Source organism: Ammospiza nelsoni, chromosome 12, assembly GCF_027579445.1.
Source record: "Ammospiza nelsoni isolate bAmmNel1 chromosome 12, bAmmNel1.pri, whole genome shotgun sequence".
NCBI classification, from domain to species: Eukaryota; Metazoa; Chordata; class Aves; order Passeriformes; family Passerellidae; genus Ammospiza; species Ammospiza nelsoni.
In genome coordinates this window covers 8,450,163-8,471,047 of record NC_080644.1, presented here as the reverse complement: position 1 = coordinate 8,471,047, position 20,885 = coordinate 8,450,163, and the positions used below count along the sequence as shown (strand labels likewise).

The 20,885-nt window shown below is 40.4% G+C and overlaps 2 protein-coding genes across 3 annotated transcripts in view; one reads left to right on the top strand and one right to left on the bottom strand.

Moving 5' to 3' along the window:
- The window catches only part of EYA2 (EYA transcriptional coactivator and phosphatase 2), a 49,632-nt gene extending 44,596 nt beyond the window's left edge, over positions 1 to 5,036 (top strand). Inside the window, exons 12-15 of the mRNA XM_059480684.1 lie at positions 152 to 266; positions 835 to 956; positions 1,732 to 1,832; positions 4,151 to 5,036. Of these exons, the coding sequence (XP_059336667.1) occupies positions 152 to 266; positions 835 to 956; positions 1,732 to 1,832; positions 4,151 to 4,231 (419 nt within the window). The 3' untranslated portion in view covers positions 4,232 to 5,036. The remainder of the gene's footprint in view (positions 1 to 151; positions 267 to 834; positions 957 to 1,731; positions 1,833 to 4,150) is intronic.
- Positions 5,037 to 7,009: 1,973 nt separating this feature from the next.
- ZMYND8 (zinc finger MYND-type containing 8) overlaps positions 7,010 to 20,885 on the bottom strand; it is a 48,703-nt gene continuing 34,827 nt past the window's right edge. For both annotated transcript variants that reach the window (XM_059481047.1, XM_059481048.1), the window contains exons 13-21: positions 20,203 to 20,355; positions 18,617 to 19,120; positions 17,457 to 17,828; positions 15,732 to 15,922; positions 15,110 to 15,190; positions 14,020 to 14,098; positions 13,278 to 13,517; positions 12,975 to 13,132; positions 7,010 to 12,687 (exon numbers count right to left, since the gene is read on the bottom strand). In XM_059481047.1, coding sequence (XP_059337030.1) covers positions 12,673 to 12,687; positions 12,975 to 13,132; positions 13,278 to 13,517; positions 14,020 to 14,098; positions 15,110 to 15,190; positions 15,732 to 15,922; positions 17,457 to 17,828; positions 18,617 to 19,120; positions 20,203 to 20,355 — 1,793 coding nt within the window. In that variant the 3' untranslated portion in view covers positions 7,010 to 12,672. The remainder of the gene's footprint in view (positions 12,688 to 12,974; positions 13,133 to 13,277; positions 13,518 to 14,019; positions 14,099 to 15,109; positions 15,191 to 15,731; positions 15,923 to 17,456; positions 17,829 to 18,616; positions 19,121 to 20,202; positions 20,356 to 20,885) is intronic.

The window sequence follows — 20,885 nt, the reverse complement described above, 5'->3', positions numbered from 1 at the left end:
AGCTGAGCCTCAGAGCTCAGGTGACATGGCAGTGACAAAGGGAGGCAGCGGCACCAGGGCCAAGAGAGGGGCACTGGGAGAGTTCAGAGCGCAGGCAGGTGCCCTTTGGCATCCCCATGCAATTCCCTCTCTGTGCTTTCCCTGCTTGCAGGTTTGATAGGAGCTCCTAAGAGGGAGACCTGGCTGCAGCTGAGAGCAGAGCTGGAGGCTCTGACTGATCTCTGGCTCACCCATGCTCTGAAGGCCCTGAATTTGATACATTCCAGGTAAGAACAGCTCCAGGAATTGCCTGTGGGTTTGATCCAGGAGCTCCTCTGCTTCCCTTGTTTTCCCCCTCTAAACAAATTGGGACACATTTACAGGGCTTTGCTGGCCAAGCCTGTGGGAGGCCAGTCTGCACGTTTGCCAGGCTGAATTATCAAGGGTTGGGGTGAGCTTGGGATGGGGAACTGAGAAAAGCAAAAACAATCCTTGTCCTTGCCTTTCCTTGGCTCCCTCAGCCATGGCTCCATTTTCAGGTTTACAAAAGAGGAGAGGGAAGAGCCTTTCTGTCCCTGAACATGCTCACTCACAGAACCCAGCATGTACATCACCACATTGTGTTTCAATTCCCACCAAAGACATCCTGGCAAGCTTGCAGTAAGGCTGCATCACTGCTGCTCGTTTGGTTGATGTTTTTTTCATTCTACTGAGCTGATCAAAAGACATTTCTGGTTCTCACATTATCTCCCTCTGGCTGTGAAATTCCAGTGGCAGGAAGGGTTTGCTTCCTACTGCCTTTCAGTCCAGGATGAAAGAAATAAACCCAGATTTCTAATAACTTCTGTTTCCTAGGCCCAACTGTGTAAATGTGTTGGTCACCACAACTCAGCTGATACCAGCTCTGGCTAAAGTGCTTCTCTATGGGCTGGGCACTGTCTTCCCCATTGAAAATATTTACAGTGCAACAAAAACAGGTAAGAACAAACTGACTGAGGCCTCACCTAAGGCTGGCTGAAGTTTTGTCCCTAAGTCATGCAATGAGTAGCTTTATTTTTAGCTCCCTACTTACAGATGTCTAATTCACATCCTGACTCCCACACTTAACCTTGTACAGACTGCAGGGGAAAAAAAAAGAGTCTCAAAAACACTTCTCAAGTGTCTCCAAGGGGAAGTGAGCCAGATATACAGAAATGTAGCCACCCTATGGAGCACTGACTGCTTGTGGGATGGCCAGCTGCACCCAGCTGGAAGGTTGGACCTGTTACAGAAACACTTTTTGGATCCTCGTGCTCTTGCAGAGGGGTCAAGTGTGCTGAATGAGCTTTGTGAGTAATTTGTACTGGTAGGGTTGGCTTGGGGCGTCTTTGTGTTCTGTTCTTTCTGGTGTGTTTGAACCTCTGAGGATTGCATTTTCATGTTTTTACTGCAACCAGAATGAACAGAAGAGGGCTCTGGAGACTGAATGCCACCAGTGTCACATCATTCTGCCAGCTGGTGGCCTAAGCAGGGCACCACAGGCACACAAAGCTCACAGAAACCTGGCAGCAGGTCCTTGGCTGGCAAACAAGTGCCAGTGACTGTCATGAGATGGAGAGGATCTGCCTCAGAAGAAGATCCAGTTTGAAAAGAAAGCAAAGAGTGCTGCAGCCAGTTCAGTTAGGGGATAACTCCAGATCCTGTGCCTGAATATTAGCTCTGCCTGTGGTGTGTGTCCAGCTAAAAAAATGTATCTTCTCTTGTGTTACCCAGGGAAAGAGAGCTGTTTTGAAAGAATAATGCAGAGGTTTGGAAGGAAAGCCGTGTACATTGTAATAGGAGATGGTGTTGAAGAGGAACAGGGAGCAAAAAAGGTACAGTTTGTGGATGCTATGCTGGATTCTTCCAAGTTTTGATTGCAATAACTCTTTATTTAAGAATACAATGAAGCTCCCTCCATTTGAAGCTTACCATTTCTTAATATGTAAAATCCTCAACAATCACCTTGTCAGAAATTCCATACTCTAAATCCCCCCAGCTTTGGCAGCTGGTACAATATTTCAGGTAATTGCTGTGTCACATGTTCCAGGAATCATTCTTGCTTAATAAGGATGGCTGTAAAGACATGTAAAGGGAAATTCCTGAGTGTGACCTCAGATGAACAGGCAGAGTGAATTTCTGATCTACACATGCTGATTTGTAAATTCTAACTTGTAGGAATTAGTTTTGAATTACTTACTAGACTATGCCTATATCCATACATGTGTTTGTATTTGTGACTCATTGAGATCATGAGTGTAACTTCATTATGGCAAATACCAAAGGGCTTGTACAGAGTTGCTGCCTTCATCAACAACTTCTGGATCAATGTGATTAATTTCACAAGCAAAATGAAATTAGAAAATTGTACTGAGTACAAAGAACATAAACTGCAAAAGCAGTGTGATCATGAATAATGAGAATTGGAACAGCCAAAATTTTCATTTCCTAAACTTTAGAACAGAAACATGCCTGGAACTTCCATTTATTTGGCTATACAGGGCCAGGAGTACAATTTGTTAATGGCAAACAATATTTGCAAGATATCTTTGTGTATCCTGGGTCCTGTGTTCCTGAGGTGTCTGGAGAAATGTGATGGAGGTGCCTTTGCTCCAGGAGCATTGCACATGAGTTGAGGTGCAGGAACTGGCTGAATGAGCTCCATCTTCAGCAAACTTTAATTTTTTAACAGGAATACAAATGCTGTAGCTCAGGTGATGTTGAACTATTCTATCACAGGAGCTCAGCTGTAGAGCTGAACCTTGTGCTAGGGGGCCTGGTGTCTCATTCTCACTGCAAAGACTTTCCAAGCAAATTTGAGTTGCCCAAGCCTAGTAACAAAGGGATCCCAGAAAATAAGGTGGGGTGCACGTGTTCTATCCCCAGAACTGAATCTCAGGTTATCTTCAAAGCAGCAGAAACCCAGTTTTTTTTATAGTGTGTTTTTCTGGCCAGTGGAAGCATCAGTATCTGCAGCCACCTTGGAAAACCACCTAAAACTGCAGATGGTTGTGCAGCTCAGGAAGGGTTAAGGAGCTGTCACGAAGAGCCCAAATGCAGGGCTGGGGCTGAAGTGACAATGGCCTGCTGCTCCTGGCAGTTCAGTGCCACACTTCAAAGGCAGAGGGTCAGCGACAGGGGTGCATCAAAGGCTGCAGGGGCTCCTTTCAGCAATCTCCTCTGCTGGGATTTCCAGGGCCTCCTGCCCTGGCCAAGCAGCTCAGCCATTAGCAGAGCACATTCTTTGCTGGGCTGTTCATCCTTTGATTGATGACAATCGTTAATCAAACCTTCTACACACCTGAGCTTTATACAGAAAAAAAAAAACAAAAAAAGGAGGGGACAGGCAGAGAGCCTTTTGCTGCTCTGCTGACAGCACTGATAACATCTCCAGTTTCGTGGGTCATTTTTCTTCACCTGTCTGATGAGAGATAAATGTGTAACTGCTGAACAACAGGAGTGGCTGGGAGGCCAAGTTTTCTTCTGGTTTAAGAAAGAAAAACATAATTTAATGGAAGGGTTTTAATAGAAACTGGGAGAGGGGGAAGGAAATAAGTTTTCTTCTTAAAGTGAAATAGCAGAGCAGTGGATTTCAGTCTCTTTAGCTGCCTTGGTTTGCTTTGTTCCTACACTTATAGAAAATGCAGTATGACCTACTGTTCCAGTTAATTGGGAAAAGGAGTTGTTAGAAAGCATTTTGATTATGTGGCATTTTATCCCTTTATTTACATTTTTATACATTTTAATTACTTCCCTTTCCAATAGATGGATTTAATTTGTCTGTGAATCACTGTTAACAGCTTCCACTACTGATGCTCACCTCAAACTTTCTAGTAATACTGCAATTCTAGAAACATTCCTAATTAATTTGTGGAGTTGGGGGGAAATAGGAGCAAAGTTTAGCATCCAGCCCACATCCTCCACCACCTGTGAAGCAGGATACTCCTCAATTGTGGAGGATGTGTCTTCCTGTCTGCACAGATCAACAGAGACAATTCCCACTTTGTCCCTCCCCAAGATGAGCCTCCTTGCCTCTGGCACTGTGACAAGTACAAAACTCTGTTCCTGAAAGTACAAGCTAAGGAAGTTGTTTTGATCTCAGTATTATACAAAATCAGAAAAAAAACCCTTCACTCTCTTGGTTTCACTCTAGCACAACATGCCCTTCTGGAGGATCTCCTGTCACGCTGACCTGGAAGCTCTTCGGCACGCCTTGGAACTTGAATATTTGTAGCAGACCCCAACATCTGACACTGGGAGGGCTTCACTCAGACTCTGACATCGGTTCCAGCTATTCCTCAATTTTTTTTAGTAAAAAAAAAAAAAATCCCACAGCAACTGCAGTTTTTCTTTTTTTTGAAGGAGAACCCTTTGAGTGGAAGCCTTTAAGAACTTGCAGCCAAAGAATATTGTCCTCCTTGCTTTGGACAGAGGAAAATGCTCCTGTTCAGTCACTGGGATGCTGCAGTTGCTGGCTGAGGTGGAGGCACAGAGCTCCAATGGCCTTTTTGCCATCAGCAAGGCAAATGCTACAAGTCTGGGTCTCCCTGTCAGCATCCTTGGTTTTCAGAGGGGAAGAGGACACAGCAAGGAGTCTCTGCACAATCCATCACATCACAGAGGACCTTCTGAAAATAAGAGTGAAACTGTTGATTTCTTTTTTTTTTTTTTGGTTGTTTTGTTTCTTTTTTTGTATTTTTTTAATTTATGAACTAATCTCATTACTCTGGTATTAAGCTCTGTACCTGTTTTTCATCTGGCTTTTGGGGGTTGGGAGGGGTGGGGAAAGTCTTACTGTTCTAAATTAATAGTTCATTTCTCCAGAACAAACTCTGGGGAGAATCATATTGTGTACATGAGTAGAAAGGACACCTGGTACTGCTGGTAAGAACTGTGGCTGTGGTTTTGAACCTCACCAAGAGGGTACATGGACTGTGCCTGTGCCTACACGGTGCCTTATGCTGCCTTCTTGGGGCTGAGGAGGGGGGAAAGTACCTTGTGATGAGTGAAAGGCATTAAATAAACACATGTTTACATTTTGGGGGACTGGAGTACCTGCCTTCTCTCCCAGCACTCTTGGCTCTAAAGGTAGCAGGTGGAATGTGTGCTCCATGTTTCAAGGCTGGCCTGGTATTGTTGCTGTCAAAATATTTAAATTCTCTGGGCCTGGGTGGATCCCTTAGTTTGAAAATGGCTGATTGTTCCTTGCTGTGGCACCAGGTAAGGCCAGAAGGAGCAAAGCCTCTCTGGAAGGAGGGGTCAGAGATGCAGCAAATGCTGCAGCCCTCACCTCTCGAAGGGTTACACAAGGGCTACACAAACCTGAGGGATACTCCTAAGCTCTAAAAACATTTAGGGAAAGCAGTGCTGGATCTGAGAGGGGATTTTCTGCCAAGCTAAAGCAGAAAATCTGAAATTAATCCAAGGCAGTAGCCCCACAGCAGCTGTGACACATCAGCCTCTCAGTACACACTGTGGGGGCATTTGCAAAGAGCTGCTCTCTGAGCTCAGCACAACTCCATGCAAAATGTCACTTTTCTAGCACAGGCATTGCAGGTCTCAGGGCTGGCTGAGCAGAACTTTTTCTTCAAGGTTTCCCTGCTGTAAGAATGGTTTCCTTCACTTGTGATATAACTTCCTATTTGTTACAAAGGCAGTGGAGAATTGACTAATGTTTACAGGCTAAGTGCTCTGGTAAATAAACTTCTGAAAGAATAAAAAATGCCAGGGATTGCAGATTCCCAGAGCACAACTTCAGCTTTTAAGACCCCATTCATCAGCTAAGTGATCTTCCTTGAAATTCCAAATTTAACATCTGACTTAGTCAATTGCCTGAGCACTGATACTGGGTTTTTTCTTAAAGATTGTTGGAAGATTTTGCTCTCAGAATATATTTAAAGGTTTGAAAGCTCTTCGTTTTGTTGCTGCCATTCTTAGCAGAGCTTTGGGTGGGACACACACACCAAGGGTCAGGAACACATACACATCTGTCACACAGGTGTCACCACTTCCTTCCAGTCACTGTGGCACATTCATCTCTCAGTGCAGCAAGAGTATCAGGATTAGCTGTTCCAGGGAACTATCATGGACAGAAGAGGGGATCTACAGCAGTTTTGCACTTAGGAACAGCCAGAAGGCCTGGGAACATGCACAAACACATGTACAGGTCTTGCCCAGTTCCTTCACCTGTAGTTTTATGTATTTCTACATTTTCTACAGACTTTACTAGGATTTAGTCACCTGTTATTTAGAGGAGGAAAGAAAACATCTCTTCTGTAGAAAAAAACAATGCTCATTAATAAAAAAAACCCCTCCACAGGCTGGAACAGGTGTCAGAAAGCAGTGGGGTTTCCTACAACAACTCGTACATCACTGTCTTTTTCCTCTAACACAAGGCCTCGTTTCAGCATCCAAGTTCCATGGGGAAGGCCAAACCTCATTTCAGGCTTTCAAGTTTTGTGCTTTTCTGTAAACACTAGCACTGGGAACACGAACTGTGGTTGCTTTACAAATCCCCAGAACAAGGTAACTGCAGGGGCAGGAACTTCAGACAATATTCATAGATTTTACAATGCTTCATAAGCTCCCTGTTTCTTTTAACTTGTAATTATGACACACACAGAGAAGTCTTGTCCAAGTCATGCCCTCGTTGAGGGGCTGCAGTTGCACTCAGAGGCCCCATTTCTACCCACAAATACCCCTAATACTGACATGTATCTGTCCAACCCCAATTCAACCACTGAGTAAATTATACACAACATAAATTGGACAGGCCTGGATCCAAAGGTCCCACGCTTCTGAGACAGAAGATGCCAACATAAGTGAAATCACCTGTGATCTGGAGACTGTGCAGAAATAAACATTCCTCCAGACTGAACCAAAACTGGAAATCCAGGAACACAGAACATTTTTCTAAAACAGTTTAATAAAAAAATTGTGACGTTTCTTGAAAAATTGGAGAAACCCAAAGCATATTGTGTGTGTCACCTGTCTCAGTCACAAAGAAACACAATTGTCAAAAAAGATATTTAAGTTTAATACAAATTTTATACAAAGAAAATGTGAAAAAATACTTCCATATGCTAAAAGCAATTATGCTTCACAAATAAGGCCAGCTAGGCTAGTTTTGACACAACTGCAATTAATGAATATTCTGTTCTCACTTTTTTTTTTTTATTCTAATACTTTTTTTTCCCTCTAATCTGGGTACTAGCTGGAGACTGTACAAACCGCATTCTTATATAAACAATGGGAGAAATCAACATGACTAAAATGTACAACAGGATGTACTGGAATGATATCATACAGTTAATTTTCTCATATACATACATCACCTTTGCTTTGTTCAATGCTTTCGTTTTACACAACATACAAAATGGGACTACAGCCTCAGTGTAACAGACAGCATCTCCAGGGGGTACTTCCTCTCATACTGCACTGCTTCATGCTTACAGAAAAACATAAATTCCATCATATAAATAATACATGCTCTGGCCCAGCATCAAAAGTCCCGTGTTTCCCAATGCATGTTTTTCTCCACACCTAGTTCTTCTTCCAAGTCCTTTGGGAGGAGTTTTAAAAAATAAGAAAATGGTGAAGCATAGCAACAAACTTTACTTTCCTCAATCTTTGATATCAGTAATCAGAAATCCTGCTACAACGAGCTGCTATTACACTTTGCAGATTTTCTGATCTTAGACTGAATGAAATTTTAACCTGTAAACAACATTAAGATTTGTTGTCAGCCTGGTCATTGTGAAAAACAGTTTCCATGTTTATGGATTTCAGGTCCATAATTTGCCTAATAGAGTTAGTTGAAAAGAGATATCCTTCATCACTTGGTTGTTCAGAAAAATTCCACAAGAGTTTCAAAGTGCAGAAATTTTTTTTCACTCCGAATGCAAAAAGTTGTTCAGATTTTCTGTATCAGATTATTTGATGCAGTTTCCCAAGACCAGTTCTCAGCATTAGGTTGTGGTAATGCTCTTTTAAACCTTCCTTTTCCAACTTCAAACACTCTTTATAAGTTAAAGTCAATACAAATATAAAAAGGAGATGGTACTCTAATGACATCACAAATTGTACATTATTTACAAAAGAAGCATAGATTTAATATGGATCTTACCTGTCCTTAGCTTTTCTAAGCCAGCACTAATGCTTTACATTAATGTAGTGTATTTAATGCTTTGTACACATACACAAAGCTAAAGTCTGAACCTCTGAGGTTAATCCAAAAAACTGTGTTTATTTATCACATTTCTATTATATTTTTTAATTCCAACAATTGTATGAACTTCTTGTTAGCAGTTAGACTCTTCGTACTTGGACTGGCATTGTGGTCTGAACATACTGAACTCCAGTTCTCATTGCCACTGTCCCAGCAGAAGGACTTACCACTACAGGAATGGTCTGTGGATTAAAACCAAGAGAAACAGATTGTTATGTTAAAGGTCACATAAACATGACCACAGAAATAGAGATTTGTTTTCCAGGGGAAATCCAGAACAAGTTCCAATTTTGTGCAAGAACTAATAATACCTTTCTTACCACGGTATTACCTCATTCCAGGGGAGGAGTAGTGCATTACTTCCCTATAGCCAAGAGTTTCTGTGTTCTCATCACTGCTCTAGAATTACAGGGACAGCAGGTGCTATAGGGGCTGCACACACTGCCTGTGCTTGGAGGGTGAGGGTTTCAGAGTTACATCCAGTTATGTATTTTCTGCAAACTAATACGTGGGAAGAGGAAAATGGGCTAAGAAAATCCTTTGTCATTTGAAAAAGTTCTGACAAATCAAACTGGAGTACAAAAATACCCTTGTTTATAAGTATATTCTCGTTACACGTTACTTAAATCTTTTTCCCCAAAAGGAACTTTCCCCCATGCATTCAGTCTACACAGAAGAGAACAAAGAACATCCATTTGAACAAAAAAAAGTACTTAACTTCTGCACAAATCAATAGCAAAAACATCAGCATTACTGGGAACTGTCTTACACACCCTGTAAAAATATTAATATAGAATAAACTTTACACTTCCATCATACTGATCATGATTTATACATCTCAACAAATGGAGTTTCAGGACATCTCTATAGGTGGTAATTGATTCTACAGATGCAGAGACAAAGGCACAAGAATGTTAAACAATCTGGTCAAGGTCACATCACTCTGGAGATCTGTAAGAGGATTTATTGAACCTAAAGTCTGTATCTTAACCTTCCTCCAAAAACGTGAGAAAGTCTAGAAATGTCTCTACCATACAAACTGCAAAGTGTGTTCTGACACCATTCCAGTGATGCACAACTGGTGATCAGACAAACGCATCCATTTCAGTTCACAACAGCTTGTGGAAGAAACCGGGAGTGAGGTTTTGAGGAACCTGAAAGGGATGCACAGATCTTCCCCCAGTGGCAGTGTGACATTCCAGAGAGGACATGGAAGAACAAATACAAGTTCACTGAAGCCCAATGTTTCCCCACACTGATTCAAGAAACCACATGAGTGTCCTAATGATATTCCACAAAGACTCTGAGTATCCCTGCTGAGATGGATTACAGCTCCTTTGTGACTGAGTCTGTGCCTTCCAGAAGCCTACTCATTCCATTCCCTGGAATGCAAAGAAGATGGGTTCATATTTTTATATTATTTTAACTGCAGGAAGAAGAAAAAACAAACATGGGACCAATTTGCTAAATAAATTCAAAATTACTGCCATTTTGTAATGATTTCAGATGTGTTTACAAGGTTCAGTGGAAATGGTACCCAGAAGATACAATGGAAGTTGTTCCTAGTTGGACACAAAGTGCAAACTGAATTCTAAAGAAGCCATTATGTAAGTCACTGTCAGTACTAGAGGTGGGGAAATTAAGGTTGCCACAGTTGCCTTTTAAATACATACACTTACACACATGGAATTAATTAATTAATTTCAGTTCTTAGCGCAATCGGAATATGGAATGTGCGAGACTCCTTAAATGTGTTAAGATCATTCCCTGAGAGGTAAATTTTCCACCTCTGCCAGTTTTACACATATGTACATTTTGCATACATATTAAACATGCACTAAGGTTTAAAATTATTTAAATTGCACGTGCAGTCGTTAGAATACAGAGGTGTCTGTAGCTGTGCAAGACTAATGCAAATGTGTACAAAGTTATAAACATGCACAAATAAAGTTGGAAACCTTTCACACCTTCCAATTCTGCTTTACATAACTCAATACACTTTGTGTTACAGAAAACAGATGACGGTAACTGCCATTTTTCTGAATATTACACAAAATCACCGTAGGATCTTACAGCCTCACAGCTATTCACAAAAGAAGCCTGATGTCTTAGAAGTCTGCTATTGGATTTTAAAACACATTCAAAACCTTATTATTAATGGTAGTTCAGTCCAAGCAACTCAGGGCCAGTGCTGCAAAGGTACACAGTGGTCTCAGGTGAGACCAAGTGGAATTGAAATGCTGTGAGGAATGTGGGAAGTCTCCATCCCCACCAGAGCTGTGTTTGTGTGGAATCTGATGGCTGTGAAGTTTGTGCATGAGTGTGTATCCACCAACACACACACAGGTGTGTCCTGCAGCTGGGGTGTGCACAGGGAAAGAGAGAGACAGAGGAACATCTATAGCACATCAGGCCTCACAGTCACAGTGTGGGTAAGGTACACTGTTAAGTAAGATGGTTTATAACAGTGTATTTTAAGTCAGATATGAAGTTACCCACACATGGGCTTCCCTGCTGAACCCAGCACAGAGGCAGAGCACGAGCTGTCACCAGGGCAGCATCAGCTCAGAAGCTGGCTCTGACATGAGCACTGCAGAGCACAAACAGCTGAAACAATGGGCTAATATGGTGTATAAAATACAAAAATCCAACTCACTTTTGTCCCATATACTGTGCCTGACACTAGGGAATTCGGATGTCCTTGGTTAAGCCTTTGATGGAAAAAAACCCAGGTCTGATTCCAACGCGATTTCTTGTTTCATAATGCTAATGTGCAAGACTGCATGGGAGAGACACTGCTGACAAATGCATATTTTTTTTCACAGGTACTGAGATGTCACAGGAATATCAAGCATAGCTCAGAAATAATTAAATCTCTAATTCTCTTCAGGATACCATAGACAAAACGATATTTAAAAGATATTTAAAATGAATTCTATATATTTACATTGATGTTGTGGTCAAGTATATACATGAAACAGACCAGTAATGTGAAATGGCCTCTGCCTGTTGTCAGTGCCTTTGCCAGACTTAAAGATTTCTGAATTCTTGCGATCACGAATGGAATGAAGAGGTGGAATGTTGCACAGCAAAATCAAGCATTTTGCACTGCAAGTTGAGACTATACCAGTGGAGACTATACCAGTGAATTCATCTCTTGATACAACAGCAGATGGAGACAACCCCCCAGAGATACTGAGCAATTTTAATGCCAGGAACAGCATTGCTGCAGACTTTAAATGATGGTGCTGTACTTACAATTGTGGGATGAGTAGTTGGAATATAGGTGGTGGTCTGCGGTACCTGGACCAGTTTTATAGATGGGTGCTTGTCACACCTGTTGCTATCTGCAGAGACAGCACAGGCAACCTCAGTAGAAGCCTCAGCTTGTACATAAATTCCACCTAGTTGTTACATTATTATTGTTATGATATGCAATTTATGTTGGATGTTTTCTTTGTGTTAAAAATTGGCATCTTAATGAATTCACAGGTTACTTCTTTGTTAATAAAACAAAATCCAGATTATGAACATGATATTGTATACAGCATGATGTTTCAGGTAGAACATCTATATAAAAGCAATTCCATATCTGTGTAACTGGAATATTCCCTGCCAGGTTTTAGGTCTCACATTCCCTACTTCCCCAGTAATACAAAGCTTGTGCTGCCATAACAATGCATACAAACATTAAGTGAGTGAGCCAGAGTTTAACCAACTTCATCAAAACATTTAAGTGAAACAGCACCTCCTTTTCCCCCCTTCAAATCTGTTCCCCAAGTTACTCCCTTAGATGACATTTCAAGCCCAGAGATCTAACACCAGACAGTAGCAAAAGTGTCAAGAAATGAACACAGCTCTCTAAATTACTATGCTTCCCAATTCTACAGGACTATCTCGATGAGACATCATGCTGGAATCACAATACTACAAAATTAGTTTGCTTTTAATATTTTAAAATACAACAAGGCTCCTACTGATGTGGAGGATCATGTGTAAGGGTTTGAAGGATCAGCCCCATCCCCCCCCCACTAAAATTTTTCATTTAATAAATCTTGCAAGGGCAGAAAAAAACTGATGCCAAAATTGCTAATAGTCAAGCCCTACCTATAAAGCAGAATCTTCTCTATAAACATTTTCTATATAAGCAATGTTAAGTCCCTTTTTTTTTTAGAGCATTTGCTCATCCTTGCCTACTGAAAACTATCAGAGTAGATGCTATGGAGGATTTCAAAGCTGCTCCGTTAACCGTAGATCCAGGTGAAGTGTTGTATCAGTGTTATGGAACATTGTGGTACCCTAATGGCAGTCTGTGGTGAGAAAGTAAGTTGGTTTGAATGCAGGTCTTGAGCTTGGCCTCTGAACCCCCAGGCAAGAAGGGCTTGGAAGTGCGGCAGTCAGTATTGCTTATCAGAAGGCAACTTGTATCGAAAGATCCAGACCAGAAGCTACACTGATGGGTCCTGGAGAGAGAGAGAGAAAGAGGTCCAGTCCCCCTTGGCTGGAAGGATCAGTCAAGCCAACACAAGGTTTTTTTTGGGAATTAGTGAAAGGGAAAGGGTGCTCCCAAAGGGCAGAAGGAGGTTTTTTACAAGATGAAGAACAAAAACCCAACTCTCTATCACTCCCCAAAACACACTCTTTGAAATATACAAATGATTATAAACTCCTGGTTTATCCAAGGAAGCCTTTAGGGGTAGGTTTCAGAGAAATCTTACACATTATTCTTGTCTGAAGTGATGATACTCACTGTAACACTCTCTTTGCTTTTATCAGCTGAACCTTCCTTTTCCTTAGGAGTGCTGGCTGTTTCTGTGGGTGTAGACTGCACGCTTGAACTGGGCTGGGAGGATTTAGTTAGTGTTTCTGTGCTAATTTCAGTATCTGTTTCTTGCTGTGTCGCAGTAGCTAAAATCAAGGAAAAAAGAGAATGAGGCCACTACTCAAGGGAGCCACAGTCCCTCCTCAGAGTCCCATCTGCACATGAAGAACTGAGTCACTGTGGATCCATCCACCCACCCAAACCCCCCAGCTGTGTAAGAGGCACCATTACCTGACTGTGTGCAAGATTTCATATGCTCAGGCCAGTGAGCTTGTTGGCAGGGGTAGTCACAGTAGCTGGTATTCCAACAGCAATAAAAGATGGCCTCTTTCTTGCAGTTGGCACACCATTGCTTCTTCTTGGTCTCATCCACTGCTTGCTGCTTTTCCAGTTCCAGCTGCTTCTTCACCTCAGCAATCAAACGATCCCGTTCCTGTTCCAGGCTCTGACGCATTTCAGCCATTGTCAGTTCTACTCAGAATCCAGAGAAAGATGGGTTTGCATTTTCCACTCCCCAACAGCAAAGAGCAAAACAGTAATATTCGTAAGTTTAAAGACAGCATGAAATTAAAGTTAGCAGTCAAGGTATTCCATGAGTTTGGGCATCTGTTTCATACCTACTCAACATCTTATTTTCTTATTTTGGCACCATGGTTTTTAACCATTACCTTCCATTTGTTAAACACTTTAGTTCTAGATGTCCCAGAATACAGCATCAGCACAAAAAGGACATATGCAGCTGCTGCTAACATGTTTTGTCTTTGCAAGCCCAAACTTTTGTTCTGCTCCAAATTCGGAAAATACAGAGGATTCCATCTCTTCTCTTATTTGTTCATCGTATCTTAGTTTTTTCACAAAGCAAAATGTGTTAGTTCCAAGAGGGACAATATGATGAAGGTAACACATACTATAAGCATTTCCATTTTCTGTGTAGGACAATACCTGACACTGTTTTGGACTGTCATTTTCATACCTAGATTATGTTTCATTTCTGAAAGTTCCTGTTGATGTAACCATTGAAGTTTTTCTATCTCAATCCTCAAACGCCGAATCTAAATATTAAAAATTTAATAGTTAGTAATAACAAACAGGGCATGGTGTGTAATACATTATTATTACATAAAAAACCATGACTAAAGCAATGAGCCATTGTTTACATCAAGGCTCCTTCATATTAACATGAGGACACGACAATATTAAACCCCAAACCAAAGAATGAAATATTCTAAATATCTGTTTGCTGAATTTGATCACCATAATGAGCACAGGACTCTTTGAAGACAAAAAACTTCTGTTAAACTTACATTAACTTCTGTTAAACTTGATTCCTCTGAAACATCTCAAATTTCTGACTGGAATCAAGAACCTGTTCCTCAGTGCTGTATGCATTTATTAGCATGACATTTCATGTCTTTTATTTTAACTAGATGAGGCTTAGAAAAGCAAGATTATCAATTCCTGTGGATTAGGAATACAAATATCTTTGCTCAAAACTTTGACTTCCTTATTTTGGTTAAAGGAGGTAAACAAATCCTCACACTTTGAGCTTTATTTGTTCCCATTTATTCTTAGTTTGCACTGCTTAATCTGTTTTTTCAAGGTTAAAAAAAACCCTTAGAACATACTAAGTCCTACCCTTAGAAAACATCAAAAGCAATGTATAGCATTTCATTAAAAATGCAAAGTGTTTCAAAGTATTTCAAAGAAGTATTAAAAACTATGGCTGTAATAAACTTCTGCACTACATAGTTTACAAAAAATTTATTTTCAAAAAAACCAACTTCATTTCCAATTTTAAAAAAGGTGACAAATTCTTGACAGGAGATGGAAGAACCTGGGTTTGATGGCTTAATGCTTATCTTACAGAGCCCACCTGGTATTTTTTCAGTGTTTTTTTCCACCATTCTAATCATTACTTCTAAAACAGCACAGAAATTACTTATCTCTTGACAATCTCCATATACAATACTTCGTAGATACAGTTATGTGGCACATTTATAGATATAAAAATACTAATTTGCATTTTCCAAACTCAAAATAGGTTTTTTAAATCTTACACTAACCTCAGCTATTGTACTTCCAGTAGTATTTTTTGAAAGATCATTATATATTTCAGTCATTGTTCCTTTGATGGCATCCATCATCTGAAAGACAAAAAGAAAAAAAAATTCTTTGATATATATTTTTAATAGATTCCCACTTTGATTTTCATTCAATCCCTCTACTGGGAATCTATATTGCTACCCTTCTCTCTCTCTAAATATATGCTATTTACTTGGTTCTACTTATTTGGAAGGTAGAGCACAATTTTGATCAGGACTCTGATTTTTAAGTGTCCTGAACAGGTGAACTGCTTGGCCTTCTACTTTTCAAAGATATTACTATTGATATCATTTATAAACAAAAAAATATATAACCATGAATTTGGGGAAGGAACTCAATGAAAAAAAATATATAGTATTCATTGATTTTTTTAATCTAAGTATCTAAAAGAGTATGGAAAGCTCCTGTCCCTTCCCTCACTGTCACTGTGATGAGACCAATCCTTCTCTTTAACAATTTAGCATCTCTTTAATGTGTGAACACACATTTATCCCACCTGATGAAACTACAGGGTGTTTTAAAAAACAGGTACAACTTTAAAAGAAAGGTACAACTTCATTCAAACCTTCCTGCAGAACTTACTTTGCTGGTGTATTTAGCAATATCTGCAGCCACATCAGCTGAAGCTGTTGCAATTGGCAAGTCTGTGCTGAGTGAAGAAGAAAGTGTGCTTGCAGATCCAGAGCTGGTAACCATGGAAATAGGCTGAGTGCTTGTGACCAAGGTTATAGTGGATGTGGAAGTGCTCTGGGTGATCTCTTTTTGCTGCACAGCTAAGAAAAGAGAACATTGAGGGGATCAATCACACAAGGAATTATGAAAACAACAGGCAAACTTCTACCTTCAATATCTAACTAAACTGTGTGCATGTAACCATTTCAGATTTGTATTATTTACACAATAGTGCCATCTAATGATTAATTACACAGTGCTCAGCCACTGAACTTGTAAGGCTTAGAGGTTATGAAGTAAATATAACTTTGAAACTTATCATTTTAGACCAGGCAGTGCAGAAATCTCCCTCAGTTCTAATAACTTATCTGCTGGAGTATTTTTAAAGTAGTATTTTTTTAAGAATAAAATTTTTCAAGCTATTTTTACTGATTCATGTTATAAAAGATGTCCTTAATGCCAATTTCCTCAGTAGTGGAATTACTGAAATAAACAATTTATTCATCTTTATGTGCTATATTTTTCTTTATGCCAATTCAGTATATAAGAAATCTACAGATTTTATAGTTTTCACATGATAGATTTCCAAACTAAAATATTTAAGATGGAACATTGCCATGATGTACTCAACAGTAAACAATATTGAGAAAACAAACTCATGGGCTGAACACAAAGTTCAGCCCATAACATTATGGTATGTATTAAAGCATGATTCTAGTAAAAGTTTAATTTCTCCAATTTCCACATTTATTTTTCCTCACTGCATATTTCTGTATCAATTTGTGCAGCCTACAAGCAGAAAGATGCCACTTCCTCAACACTGCTTAAATGACAGAAACAAAAGCAGTTTGGGACCAGAGAAAGGAGCCTCTGTAAATGTCTGTGTGTCAACCATCACCCAAACCTCTCTCCTCTGCATCACCTGTGTGCCAGTGGCATCAGCAGAGTGGAGAATGTCTCCTCATCAGGCACAGCAGTAAACATTTCAGTTTATTAACTTGAAATGACAAATGAAGCTGATTTACATAAAGTTGCTGTTAAGTGAAGCATCAGCAGCACAGGCTTGTGTCACCCCGTGCCAGCTACTGGTGAAGGCTCCAGCAAAGGGATGGTGAGAAAACAGTTGTGAAAACATTCTGAAATGCCAGGGCTGTTTGCTCAGTAAACTAGCATCAAAGTCTTGTTAAACAACAGGGATTTCAAAGACAAATCCTGGAGCCTGGGTAATTTCATTGTTGTCAAATTATACTCTGAAAAACCCTTCAGACCTGTCAGACAAAACTGGAAGCAATTTGCAGATACTGAGGTGACATTGGTAAACATGCAAGTGGAATAGTTAATGGTTTTAGCATATGATCCAGAAAATTATTCAGTTCACTCTTCCAAATCTGTTATGGCTATGAAAAGCAAAAATATTTACACAGACACACAATTTCTTTGTCATTAAATAAGAAGACATGACTCTAAATACACAGCAGAAAGAGCAAGTATAGTGAGTTAATACACTTATCAGAGTAGAAGCACACTTTGAGATTTTGTTTACACAGAACTCTTGGCTGGGCACCCCTGGAGCACATGGATCACTACTGGGGAATTATGGCACCACAGGCACATTTGAGTCAGAAAAGTGTGTACCTTTAACTGCTTGTCTTGTCTGGTATCTTGTCCCCTGAGAGGACTGAGGCTGCTGTGACTGAGACTGCTGGCTCTGCTGCTGCTGCTGCCTCTGTACCTTCTGCATGTGCCACTTCTGAGAAGAAGTCTGGAATTTATTTGAAGAATTCCACACCACCCTCTGCACAGCAGGGGCGGTTTCCTTGGGCAGCAGAGGCCTCTGCTTTTTCACAGGGCTCCCTGTGGCAGCAGAGGGAGCACTGACAGTAGAAGCAGCACTGGTGGTTGCTGTCACACCAGCTGGGGGGGTCTGTGATGCAGAGCGGGTGAGCACTGGAGTTTCTGGTAGAGGCTGGGTGCTTGCACTGGAGGAAGGTGGAGTTTTACCTAAAACTAAACAAAACATAAAATGTTATGGCTGCTTTTCACCAACACATCTGATTTGTAATTTTCCATCTAGTTTTTGGAACTGCTATATATACCTTCCAATCCGCTTTGAATTGTTTTCCTCAAAAGTATCAATATTTTACAAGTAAAGTCATTTCAGTCTAGTGGAAACTGGTGGCAATTCAGATGCATCAGTGGCTAAGCAAAACAAGAAGTACAAAACCAAGAAAAACGAGCCTGACCTCATTCAAAAGATATGTGAGAGGTTAGCACTTGTTAGGGTGTTTCTGCCTTACCACTTTCACCTGTCATCTCAATTTCTTTCAGGAGAAAAACCATTCCAAAGAATTAATGTCTGAGCAGTAACTGAAGAAACTATAAACTTTCTAAACAACAGTGAACTGACATTGACAACCAAATTCAGATGACACCACACTGGGCAGGAGTGTTGATCTGCTCAAGGGCAGGAGAGCTCTGCAAAGATCTTGACAGAGTGAATCAAGGGGTTGGGACAACTTTATCAGGTTCAACAAGGCCAAGTGCTGGTTCCTGCCCAGCAAAAATTATGGATATTCATAGCTCCATTCTGCTGAAAGGAAACAGTAAAACTGTGTTTAAATCAGAAACGACAATGGGCACTGAAAACGTTTTTCATAGTCACAAAGGATGAACAATCACTCCTAAAAATATCTGTATCAAAACAATTTTTATCTTAATGCAAAAATAAAGGTGGCAATTCTACCTTTGGTAAGAACAGAGCAGAGGGTAAACAAAAGGAAATCATTTCATCCTACCATCTTGTTTAGGAGAAGATTCTTTAGATTCTTTCTTGTTTTTCCTTCCCTCACGAGCACAATGATCATCTCCTAGATCGATGACAAGTTCACTCTCAGAATCAGAGTCCAGTCCTAGATGCACAGTTGGAGAGTCTGTTTCATCTTTCCCTTTCAGCTTTTCTTTTGCAGGATGCTGTAAACTCTTTCCCTTTTCAGAAAATTCTTTTTCAGTGTCTGAAACAGCCTTTTCCTTGACCGGTTCTTCTGTTTTCTCCACTTCTGGACTTGTGCTTTTAAGTTCCTCCTTGTCTTCATTCTGTGCTGGAGGCTTAGGTTTTTTTTTCAAGCTCAATGATTCTTTGTCACTTCTTGCACCTTCCTTGTCCTCCCCATCCTCTTGATCATTCTTTGATTTCTGATCCTCATCGCTATATTCACTGTCACTGGTATCAGATTTTTCTGAATCTTCAGAGTCACTGTGTTCTACTGCAGTATAAACAGCTTCAGATATTTCATTTATTCCTAATTGTGGGAAGGAAAGTACATTCCATGCTGACATCAGACTGACTGACATTACCAAGAAAATACTCTATATACTGGAACAAAGTGTACACATACCATTACCTTAACTATCAGTCCTTAAGCTACAAAGCTTAGTGCCCTATCCCAGCACCATAATGTATAAAAATGAACTTCTACATACTCCAATTAATATTTTTATTTCATTCAATGGCCCTCCTTTCACTGCTTTTTCCCACTACCTGCAAGGTCTATTGTTCAATTCAGGGCCCAATGCTGGCAAATACAAAAGTGAATTATTTTATCCACAAGAAGTCACCTTAAAAATCAGCAACACTATTCACCTGATTATAATTAGTTACTTACATTCATTGTACTTTGTGCAACTGACAGAATTTAGGCAGAATTCTCCAATTTTTCAACATGCAAAGCAGATAAGACTATAATCCTCTCATACTATCTACATCAGAATGGTACCAAAACCGGTTAAAAGATGAAAGGAAAATTTGAAGTATCAGGTTTCATTGTGTTTTAAAACAAACTAGTTCAGTGCATTCTACTCGCCTCAAAGAGCTTGAATTTTCTCTACTCTTGTTTTAAAACATAAAGTATTTATGGTTTTACTATCCAAAAACTTGCTTGACCTCCAATTTGAGTGTTCTTTATTGCAGGCCCCAAGCTGATTGGTTGCAGGCCCCAAGCTGATTGGTTGCAGGCCCCAGTGAAGGAGGAATGATGAGGAGGGCTCCATTGATATCAGAAGGCTAATTAATTACTTTATTATACTATATTATTCTATAATCTAAAACTGAACCTGCTAAGCACTCAACTCTGCACATAGACCCAACACACACAAACACTTGGCCCCGATAGGCCAAGGAAACAAAACACCATCACTTTGGGTAAACAATCTCCATGTTGCATTCTACTTTTGCACAAACACAGGCACAGCAAATGAGATAAGAATTGTTTTTCCTTTGTCTGATATTCAAAGAATGTGAAACCCAGAAATATTTTTGGGAAGAACTGTGCCTTGCTTTTCTCTGTGAGGAGAAATGTGGCTGCAGTTCTGGAGGGACACTCACCCAGCTGTGCCTTACAGCTCTCGATGGTCTTGTCCAGGTTGAGCTGGAACCTGCTGCGGATCTGGCGCTTGGGGGAGATGAGCTGCACGGGGGTGCTCTGCTGCTGCACCGACTCACTCAGCTCCTTCAGATCCATCTCGGCCTTGCTGCGATCTGCAACAACAAACACAGCTCAGAATAAAGATTTTACACAAAGTACCAAAACAGCTATCCAGATAAAACACTGTCAGAACCCAGGACATCCCTCTGGCTGCCCTGGATGGCTCAAATCCCTGGCAGAGGGCTCAGAGACCTTGGCACGAAGCCAAAGACACCTGTGCCTTTGATTTTAACCCATGGAAAAAATGACCAACTTTATATGGTCAACTCTCAAGTCATAAGAGTTTAAGTAGAATGATAGTTAGTTTGTCACAGGGTGAAAAAGTAAAATTTTGGGTTTTTAGAATGGGGTTCAGAAGCCAAGATAGAGGGATCTGGGTGTGCCTTGTCCTTCTTTCTCCTTCCTAGCCTCCATCTTCTGGGTGACGGTTTAGAGTAGAAACACACTGTCTAACATAGGTAATAGGTATTGGAAAATTCTTGTAAATAATGTACACATAGTTTTTAGTATAAAAAGATAACACCACCTCTGGGGCGGTCAGAGTGCCACAGACAGACCTCAGCAGGTCAGGAAAAGAATGTTC